The sequence below is a fragment of the Vicia villosa genome, linkage group LG5, assembly GCF_029867415.1.
Source record: "Vicia villosa cultivar HV-30 ecotype Madison, WI linkage group LG5, Vvil1.0, whole genome shotgun sequence".
NCBI classification, from domain to species: Eukaryota; Viridiplantae; Streptophyta; class Magnoliopsida; order Fabales; family Fabaceae; genus Vicia; species Vicia villosa.
In genome coordinates, this window is record NC_081184.1 from 32,248,333 (window position 1) to 32,259,961 (window position 11,629).

General features: G+C 24.6%; 1 protein-coding gene across 1 annotated transcript; it reads left to right on the plus strand.

Moving 5' to 3' along the window:
* The first annotated feature begins 4,279 nt into the window (after nt 1–4,279).
* Nucleotides 4,280–5,458, plus strand: LOC131606473 (F-box/kelch-repeat protein SKIP11-like). Its single transcript, XM_058878695.1, has one exon. It carries the CDS (start codon nt 4,280–4,282, stop codon nt 5,456–5,458), a length of 1,179 nt encoding a protein of 392 aa, XP_058734678.1.
* Nucleotides 5,459–11,629: the final 6,171 nt, after the last annotated feature.

The window sequence follows — 11,629 nt, forward strand, 5'->3', positions numbered from 1 at the left end:
TTGGAATGATGATGATAAAAAGAAAGTGATATTTGACAAAAAGGAAAAGAACATTCTTGCATAAATCCTATGTATGGATGAATGTCGATGCTTCACAAAGTTGACAAGTAACCCACCTAAAAACCCTCCAAGCAACTTTCTCAGGAACCTGAAAGTATGTCGTCTACTATATCTGCAAGACATAATACTTATCACACTTTCTTGTATTTTTGCATAAATGCATAGAAAATATTATTGACGTGGAGGCAGAGGCAAACTATAGTTTTAATGTGGTTGGTGGTTTGCTTCAGTTGGGTGAAGAGTCTTGTCCATTGATTCAAACAAAATTAGATGTTTAAGTTTACTATCATGAGGTGCTTATTATTTATTTGGTATAATTTGGCTTTATACCACCGGTTTAGTCCGGTTCGGGGGCGAGTCCTGTCATCAACTAACGATTGGTGAGATGCTTATTATTTAAATTGTCATGAAAACTATTCTTAGATTATTGACATTAATGTTGTATTTTTAGTATTGTTGTAAATTTTAGTTTAAATAAAGTTTAAGTTTATATACTATATTGGTTTTAGTGGAGTTATCTGAAGTAAATAAAAAATTGTATTTATAAATAGAGTATAGCTTTATATAGTACATTATTTAACCTAGTTTATAGAAAATTGCTATTAAGCGTTAAATAGAATTTATCTTTATACATTGTTTTGAGTGGAAATAATTAAAGTAAAAAATAAAATGACTCTTATCTTTACTTTAATATAATTGTTTTTTTTAATACTTAAATAAATATTGATACATTTGATATTTTCAATACTTACGTAATCAAAACCATGGTTTAATCAATAGACAACAGTTATAGAGCGTATCTTAATCAAAACCATGGTATTAAATTAGTTCAAAATTGGAGGCTATTCACAATTTTAAGTATATAACCACAATTTTATTTCGGATTTACAAATGGGCCAAAATCCTCAAAAAAAAAAAAAAAACTAAAATAAAGGGACTAAAATTCCGGATTTTATTATAGAAGAACCAAAACCCAAAAAAATAAAATAATAGAGAAACCAAATTTAAATTAAGTCTTTAATTTTTAATTTTTATAATTGAATAATTTAAATTAGAATATCGATTGGGTGCCAACTTAATCAAATGCCGCTTATGCATTTTCACTCTAAATTTTACAAAAACTAAACAAATATGATTTTTAATAAAATTATTATGTGATAGAATTTTATTATATATATATATATATATATATATATATATATATATATATATATATATATATATATATATATATATATATATATATATATATATATATATATATATATATTCATTGGAAAAGGAGAAGTAAAGAGAAATATTCTAACTTTTTTCCAAAATATCAATAATATACTAAATATATTATTTTCAAAATACATTAATATTTTTTATATTCATTAATATTTTTAATGATATCACTTGTATGGTCAAATTTACATTAAAGTAGTGCATTTTTTTATATTAAAAATAAAAATAAATTTACTATAGTTTAATAGTTTGTATAGCATGCATAATCATCAAATTTATACGTCTTTATTGGTACAACTCAGAAGCTAATTAAATTAAAATAAAAATTAATTTATTATAATTAACTAATTTATCTATTTTAATTATGATAATTATATAATTAAGTCTTCATATATTTTATATATTGCAAATGTTTATTTTAGTATGTGTTGAACGCTAGATCAATAGTAAAATAAAAAATTATCATACTTACAAGAGAAAAAAGTAAAGTTATTATCAACCATAGCTATAACCATTTTATAACTCTCCCCGGTTGGAGTATAATTATATTTCTAAAAATTATATAGTCAAACTCTTACCAACAATAATACTACGAGGTCCGAAAGATGGAGAGAAAAAATAATAATATTTTTCGAATTTTTATTTATTATACATTTGGCTGAACATGTAAGATGGAATGTAAAGATTTTATAGAAAATTTAAAATGAATGTTCATATTTACCATATTGACCAAATGTGCATAATAACTTACTTTAGAGTTATTTGTAGATTCAATAACACACATATTTGAGTTTGAGGTATTAACTCAATGGAAAAATCTTACAATACACAGTTTTTAATCTTCTTCGAACCATTTATACAATAATTATTTATACAAAATTAATTATAATTTTGATCCTCCTATTTTATCTGACTTACGAAATTAGTTTATATATTTTAAATTTAAATAATTTTAATTCTCTCTCATACTTTTGTATTTAAAATTAATGACATTTTTATTTTTTAAATGATAAGTATTTTGTTAAACATGAAAATCATCGTATATAAATCTATTATAGAACATAATAGATAAAAATATAAGTTAAAAAAATAAACATCACATTGATTTTTTATGAAAACTATGATACAGAGATCAAAGTTGTTTAGATTTAAAATAGGAGACTAATTTTGTAAATCATATAATATTACTTTAATTAATGAATAAAAAACTATTTCCCCCAATTTATTTTTTAAGTAAATCATTAACATTTTAACTTAGTATTTTATTTTGAATTAATATATTTCAACCATTTCATTTGAGTTATCATTAAAAAATAGGTATATATATATATATATATATATATATATATATATATATATATATATATATATATATATATATATATATATATATATATATATATATATATATATATTAAAAAAGAGGTTCAATTTAATATTAACCATTATTTTATCAATAATAATCTTATTAAAAATATTAAATAATAGAAAGATAAACAATCTTAATAGAAAATAACAAATTTATTAATTTTTTTATATTTTAAAATGAACTTAAAAGAAATAATATGAAAAAAACAAAGAATTATCAAAAATATTTTCATGGAAAAAAGAAAGACATTGTATCATACAATAAACATAAATTTAAAAGTAAGTTAAATTTAATGAGATAAGGACAAATTTTTTCTCAAAATAATTCAAATTATAAACTTTATATTTATTCATATTTAATAATCGTTGAAATTCAAAGAAAAAATAATTTACAAATAAAATATTAAGTGAGTTGGCAACATTACTCTTAAAAAAAAAGTTTTTATAGACAACTCAACTCATATAAAAAAAAGGATGTCTCATCCTCATCTTGAGGATTATGCTTATAAAGGGTCAAAATTATGGGATAAATTAAGACACTTATCAAATGTTAGAGTCCTAATTACGATAGATTTGTCAAAAATATAACAAATTTATAATTAAGACAAAAAAGATAAATAATATGAAATAAAATGACTGAATGATCCAAATGAAAAAAAATATATATATAAATTAAAATATAGGAATTGCTGTACAACAGCCAAAGATCACGATAAGTATCAGAAAGTTGACAACTTTGACTTCATGCAAATAATCCCAAATAGTGAGTTTGTGATGTAGTTTACGTATACCTTGGGCGAATGTAATTTTTGTTTTATATTCTTTTAAGTAAATTTTTTACTCTATATAAACAATACAACTGACATATAAATGACATAATCTCTCATACATATAATACTAATAAGAGACTATATACACTTTGGAGATAAGAGAAATTGTAGATAGAGATCTAACATTTCAATTTCAATCCTTAATTCTCTTAAACTTGTAAGTTTTTCTTGTTCTCCCATTTTATTAAGATGTTTTTCTTTGTGTAGTTATGTGTTTTTCCTTAATCATAATTTTTTTTCCAAATGAGTATAAATTATCATGTAGAAAAAAAGTGAAGGAAAATTATGCTAATTCAAATTACAAGTATTTTATTTATTGTAGGTCTTCAATTTTTATATGAAATTCATTATTTTGATTGAATTTATTTATCAGAATAATTCTTAAAAACTCCTTTCTTATATTTGAACTTTTTTCCTATGTTAACTTACAAATACATTAAATTAAAGGTTAAAATTCTTTAGAACATTAAATATTTATTTTTTATAATTCGATATTGACAATTGGATACTCATTACCATGTGTTATGTTTGTGTGCATGTGTTATACCCATAATCTATTGATGTGTGATTTGGACTCGAATTCTTTCATTTTTAATAAAAATTAGTTGATGAAAATTGTTCAATAGTATTTTTTCATTCCTATTAACATTTGTAGATGAACTGTTTTTCATATATTTTTGCAGGTCATGTATATTTGATGCCAAAATAATATAAGAAAGATAAACAATTCGATTATCATAACTTTATGGTTCTTCAAAGAAAGAAAAATTAATCAAATATAAAAAAGATAAACGATGTCTAAAAACATAGAAGGTCGAGTGAATGATTTTAAGGAAAAGGAAGATGAAAAGAATCAAGAAGAGGGAGATCAAAAGAATTCCATTTTCCCTTCCCATCCAAAAGGAAATAACAAGGGAAAACAACATGCTGGTGAAACTTCTGATTCGAGTTTTCTTATTCAACAACTTGGTCGGGATATATCAATTCATTGTCTCCTTCAATTATCAAGATCTGATTATGGATCAGTTGCTGCATTAAATACGAGTTTTCGATCACTAATTCGATCTGGGGAACTTTATCAACTTAGGAGAACAATGGGAATAATAGAACATTGGGTTTACTTCAGTTGTGAAGTTTTTAAATGGGAGGCATTTGATCCAAATCGAGGTCGATGGATGCAATTACCTAAAATAATTTGCGATGAATGGTTCATGTTGTCTGATAAGGAGTCGTTGGCTATTGGTACTGAGCTTTTAGTTTTTGGTAAGGAATTAATGGCTCCTAAAATTTATAAGTATAATCTTCTAACAAATATGTGGTCAGTTGGGAAAATGTTGAATACTCCTAGATGCTTGTTTGCTTCGGCTAGCTTTGGAGGAATTGGCATATTAGCGGGTGGTTGTGATATGCGTGGTAACATCTTAAGCTCCGCTGAGCTCTATAACTCTAACACTGGAAAATGGGAAACCCTTCCAAACATGAATAAAGCAAGAAAAATGTGTTCAGGTGTCTTTATGGATGGAAAATTTTATGCCATTGGTGGGATTGAAGCTGATAAAATAACACAACTTACATGCGGTGAAGAGTTTGATATGACGACAAGAGAATGGCGTGAAATACCCAACATGTTCTCAATACGAAATGAGGTGCTTGAGACACCACCCGCTTTTGGGTCACCTCCTTTGATTGCTGTTGTAAAAAATGTGTTGTATGCTGCTGATTATTCACAACAGGAAGTAAAGAAGTATGTTAAAGGAAATAATTCATGGGTTACCATTGGAGGATTTCCCGCACAAACAAACTCGATGAATGGTTGGGGACTAGCGTTTCGGGCATGTGGAGATAAGCTAATATTTCTTGGAGGTCATAATCTTCATGGTAGAGGAATGCTTGGGTCCCTAACGAAAATGCGCCACAGTGGAATCGGCTTGCGACAAAGGAATCAAGGAGTTTTGTTCATAATTGCACTGTGATGGGATGTTGATGTTGTTTAGTGTTGTATGAGTTTATTTGTTGTTATGATTTCAATATTTTAATTTATCCCTAAAACTTTCAATGATTTCTAGTTTGTTAATGTGGGTGTTACTTTTGTAATATGGAATTATGTTATTTCTATTATATATTGTTGTTGGCGTTTTAATTTCAAATTTCTATGGGTGGCAGTGGAAAAGTATTAAGCTAATTGTAATGATGTATTGTTGAAGATTTTTATTTGGTTAAATGTGTGATATAAAGTCTAATAAAATTTTTATATTTTGCATACAGATAAAAAATGTTACAAAAAGAATTAATATTTTAATCTTTTAAGACTTATAATCTATAATTAAAAATACTTGATGAAGTTAAGAATCGTAAGAATTGAGTATTTTATACTAGTTTTTTAAAAATAATTTACTTAGTTTTAGTCTATTTCTTAATGAAGCATGACATAATTGAGTCTTACTGTAGCCGAATTGTATAAGTGGAAACAACTTAATTTAAATATTCCTAACATTAGTTAAAGTTACTAAGGCTAAGTTATTTCTCTCAATATTTGTCGAAGAATAATTTTAGAAGTGGAAACAACTTAATCCAAATGTGTCTAGGATTAGAGGAAACTCAAAAGATAAGTTCCCCTAATAATATAATCAACACCAATCCACTTGTTCCATATTGTCTCATAGCTCCATTCTTACACCTCAGATAAAACTAGAGAAAAATGGAAGACTTCGTAAGCATAAAAAGGAGAAATTGATTAGAGAAGAGGTAAACCTAGTAAATTATCGTCAAATAAGTATTATCATACTATTCTCATCTTTAAGCTTTCAATTATATTTTCATCACAAAATTGATATTTTAGCTAATGCGATATTTTCATCCATTTTTTTTATCTTCCTCAAGTGCACATATGTAATAATGAGTTTATAAGAGCAAATCCTCACACAAGGAAATAAAAGAACAAATCCATTATATTTATGATCTATAAAATAGTTAGTAAAACCTATTCACCATCAAAACTTCTGAAATATCTCCAACATTAACATTTAAGGTATTACATGTGTGCATTAACTTTTTTATCATAACATGTATACTTTATATTGAAACTCGTATTAAATTGAATTTGGTAATTATTAAAAGATATGTCTACAACATATTTGACTTAATGATTTGAAAATATACTTCTTGAAAAGAGATCCGGTAAAATTTTACATTAAAAATATAAAAAATGATTAACGATAACGAAAATAAATTTCATTTTTCTTTTTAACACTATTTAATTTCACACCTAAATAAGTAGAAGATAATTAAATTAAAAAAAAAGTTTAAAAGAAGATAATAAAATCAAAGACAACTCATAATGTATATGTTATAAAATGTGGAAGTTGCATTGGTAATATGCACTCCAATTAACTTCATTACATATTAATTGCAATAGTAAATATTTTTACAACACAATTGAATGCATCGAAGAAAATATTATCAATTAGAGTTTTACTAAAGTGATTTGAATCACATCAGAGTTATAAGAATAAGTGGTTGTTGACGGTAAAAGTTTTACTTTTAATAAATATAAACTTGACAAAATAACTAGGACATTAGTTATATCATATTGGATTCAAACTTGACAAAATAACTAGGACATTAGTTAGATCATATTGGATTCTTGATTGATATGTTTACGAGTTCAAAATTCTATATAACATTTATATTACAAAATCTATCATGTATTTTGAATGAGGTGCAAGAATTGCAAAGTATTTAGCTAGATCACATTAAATTAACTCTTGTAAAATTTCTTTCTCAAGTCCCTTATCTGAATCATTTGCTTGTATTTTTAAGTTAATAATATCCTTCAACATTTTTTAGATGCTCAAACTTGTATTAAAGTCATGCATTCTTCAATCAAGGTTTATTTCCTACTCTTCTTCGAAGATCCATATTTCAAACTTGAGATTTTGTAATTTACATACAACAGACTCCCGCAAAATGGTAACTCTGAATGTGTTTTCAAATGGGCATTTTAAAATCAGGGTTGGCCCAATTAAACTGGAGGCCCCGTTCTAATTAAAAATATGAACCTAATTTAAAAAAAAATACAATTATAATACTTTAAAACCACCCGTCAAAAATATAATTATATATTAACAAATAATATTTAATTACAATTATCTTGACTTTGATCAATCTCATTTTTTAATTTATTATGTTTTTATCATAACATTTTTTTATATGTTAAATTTTTTTATAACAATTTTTTTATTTATTATTTTTAATGTAAAAAAAATAGAGTTTTTAAAATTTTGGGGCCCTCCAAAATTTAGGGTCATGTGCTGTAGAGCCTGCTGCTCCTGCACAGGGCCGAGCCTGTTTAAAATGTTTAGGGTTAAATACTATTCACCCCCTGCCAAAGTAGCGAGATTCGGTTTTCCCCCTTATTAAAAAAAATTTAGCCTTCGCCCCTTAGAAAACAAGATTCTGTTTCCAGGAACCCCCTGTTCCATGCTATTCCATGTTTGGCTGACTGGGCATGTGGAATCTTGCTGACTGGGCGCCTGGGCGCCTGATTTTTTTGTTTGGCTGCTGACGTGGCTTCCTCTGAAAAGGCTGGAAAAACAGCCTGATTTCTTTGTTTGGCTGCTGACATGGCTTCCTCTGAAAAGGCTAGAAAAATAGCAAATAAATAAGTTGCACAACCCAGAATTCGAACCACTAGGCTATAGAAGCTTTCATGTTTTAGATATGGAAGGATCTGTATATGTAACATATTTTCTACTTTTCTACTTTTTTTTCAATAAAAGTATATATTCATATTTATAATGTATTATTTATTTATAAATTTATTATTAATATGTGTATATTACTTTATGTATTATTTATTTATTTATTTTACATAAACGTTTTTTTAATAATTTTATTTAAATTTATTATTAATATGTATATATTACTTTATGTATTATTTATTAATTTATATAAAAGTTTTTTTAATAATTTTATTTAAATGTAATATTAAATAATTTATATAAACATTTTTTTAATAATTTTCATAAACATTTTTATTCAGTTTTTTAATTTATATAAAAGTTTTTTTAATAATTTTTTTAAATGTTTTTTTAATAATTTTATTTAATTTACGTTTTTTAATAAATATATAGATTTAAATTTTTATATTTTTTAAAAACATATATTTTTTAAATTTTTTATAAATGTTTAAATATTTTTATAAATTTTTAATAAATATAAACGTTAATAAAAACGTTAAAAACGTTTAACATTTTTAAATAAATTTTTAATAACGTTAATAAATTTTTAAAAACGTTAATAAATTTTTAAATATTTTTAAATATTTTTAATAAAAACATTAATAAATAAATATAGATTTAATAAAAAAAAGCTGTACATACAATTTTTTTTTAACATTTTATAAAAACGTTAATAAATATTTAAATGTATTGTTTAATAATTATATTATTATAAAATATATAAATGTATTTTAAATGTATTTTTAAATATTTTATAATTATATAATTATATAAATGTATTTTAAATGTATATTTTAAATATTTTATATATATGTTAATAAAATAAAAACGTTAATAAAAATGTTTTATAAACTTTTTAACATTTTAAAAAAACTGGGCAATTAAAATAGTTATTAAAATATTTAAATATATTTTAATTAACGGTTTTTTATAAAATATTGAAATATTAAAACTGTTTATTAAAATGTTAAAATCATTATTTAAAATTATTAAAAAAATGTTTATTAAAATGTTTATTAAAATATTAAAATCATTATTTAAAATTATTAATATTTAAAATATTTAAAATACATTTATATAATTATATAAAAAAAGTTAAAATATTTTAAATACATTTAAACATAATTATAAAAAAAGTTAATTAACAACGTTAATTAAATATTTTATAAAAAAACATTAATTAAAATACTTTTATACATTTTATGATTATATAATTATTAAATAATACAGCTTTTTTAATTTATATATTACTGAAAAAGTTAATTAAAAAACTAAATAAAAGAATGGAGTATTATTGAAAAACTAAATAAAAGAATGGAATATTATTATATAGAACATTTTTGCAAATATAAATAACAAAACATGCATGGTTTGGTGGTAAGTTAGTGGGAATGTAACATTAGTGACCTGGGTTCGAAATCCAGGTTTTGCAAGTTTGATTATTTGCAATTTTGCAAGCTTTCCAAAACCATGCCCAGTCAGCAAGATTCCCCTCGCCCTGTCAGCCAATTCTAAGGGGCGAAAGCTAAATTTTTTTTTAATAAGGGGGAAAACCGAATCTCGCTACTTTGGCAGGGGGAATAGTATTTAACCCAAATGTTTATGTAACATGAGTGTGGTCTTTATATTTCTCATGACGACTAGTTGTTGTTAAATTTCAAAATTCCAAGACATTTTATTAAAATTCATGATGGCATTTAGTATTGGTAACTCTTGCACATATCGAGGCAAAACTTTGTCTCGTACAATTTCCTAATTTGTTTCATTTTTTTGGAACGGTCATACCCCAATCTTGTCCCAGGATCATTCATAAATCACATTAGTGTCTTTAGTCGATCATTTATGAATTAGGTTGACCAAAAATCAACTAAAAAGTAAAAAATAAATTCATCATTTTATATGTTGAAAGAAATTAACTAAAATTGCCTTATTTCATTATCCATTTTAGAACATAAATTCATGATCATTTGATTTATCATCTTTATATCCATTTGAATTTTGTTAATCATTTTCATACATCATAAAATAAAAATCAGTGTTTCTAGAAGGTCCAAAATATCTCTCATTTATTAAATCAATATTCCATACATTTATTACATCATTATTTCATGAATTTATTGCATTATTATTCACTAATTATTTAATTAAATAAGCTTCTATAATGCACTCACATTTTTTACTTCTTTTTTCTTAATTCCTACACTATCCTTTTTAGCGCATATATATAAACACATTCTCATTCATAAATCTTACCACCAATCCCTTATAAAACTAAGCCAAAACGTGCGTCATTTTTCTCCATTTTTTCCAAGTAACTTCTTTCTTCTCTTTATTGATATTTATTTTAGGTAGACTCCAATATTTGTTGTTTATTTAATTCTATTTCATTTTTATTCTTGCTTCATTTATTTAGCATCTTAATGATCACCATTTTGCATGGAAACTCCATTGATTCAAAATCAATAAGTTAAAGTGTTCTTGAATCTCCATGAGCAAAAGTGATTAAATGTGGATTAATTTTCAGTTTTTTCGTAAATTTTTATTGTTTATTTTTTAATTTTGTGCATAGATCCTTGTTTGCATGATCAAATAGTTCGATCTTTATTATTCATTTGTCTAATTCCATGAAAAATTGATGAAGTTATGGGCAAATTAAATCAAAAGAGGGTTGTTGCATTCCCCCCTCCATAAATTTATGTGGTTTAATTGCTAATTTTGAGCATAAAATCTTGTTTATGAGATTGGAGTAAATGAATTTTCATTATTCATTTGTTTAATTCCATGAAAAATTGAGAAAATTATGACATTTTTACAATTTTGTTGGAAGTTTTTTCTTCCATTTTTCTTGCTACAGGAATAGTAACTAAATGCGGAACTGTGGAAGAAGAAGTCTTCCCACACTCCTCTTGATTGTTCAATGGACTCTTGTGGGATCCCCTCCTTTGTGCCTATAGCATTTTCTGATTGTACCACCATTTTGTAGTTCATTTTGTCTTTTGTTTATTTTTATTTACTTTTTTTCATACTCTTCTTTATAGAAGTAAGGCCTTAAGCCCATTTATTTTTACTTAGTTTGTAGTTACATTCAAAATAGGTATTTTTTTTAGACATGCGTACAAATTTGTTGGTGTTCAGTACAATGTTTGCTATCACACATTTTTACGGAGATAGATCTCATGAATTTTTTAGATTGTTTTGCCTTTCCAGTTTTATGGAGATGCAACTCTGAATTTTTCTGGATTTTGCTTTCCTATTTTACGGAGATGCATCTCCAAAATTTACTTGCCTTGATTTTGATATTATTTTATTTTTTGTATAATAGGAACAATGGTTGAAAATTAGGAGAATTTGAGGCATTGTCATGTATCCTAACATGTGCTTGTTCTTAGAGAGAGGGCAATGCGC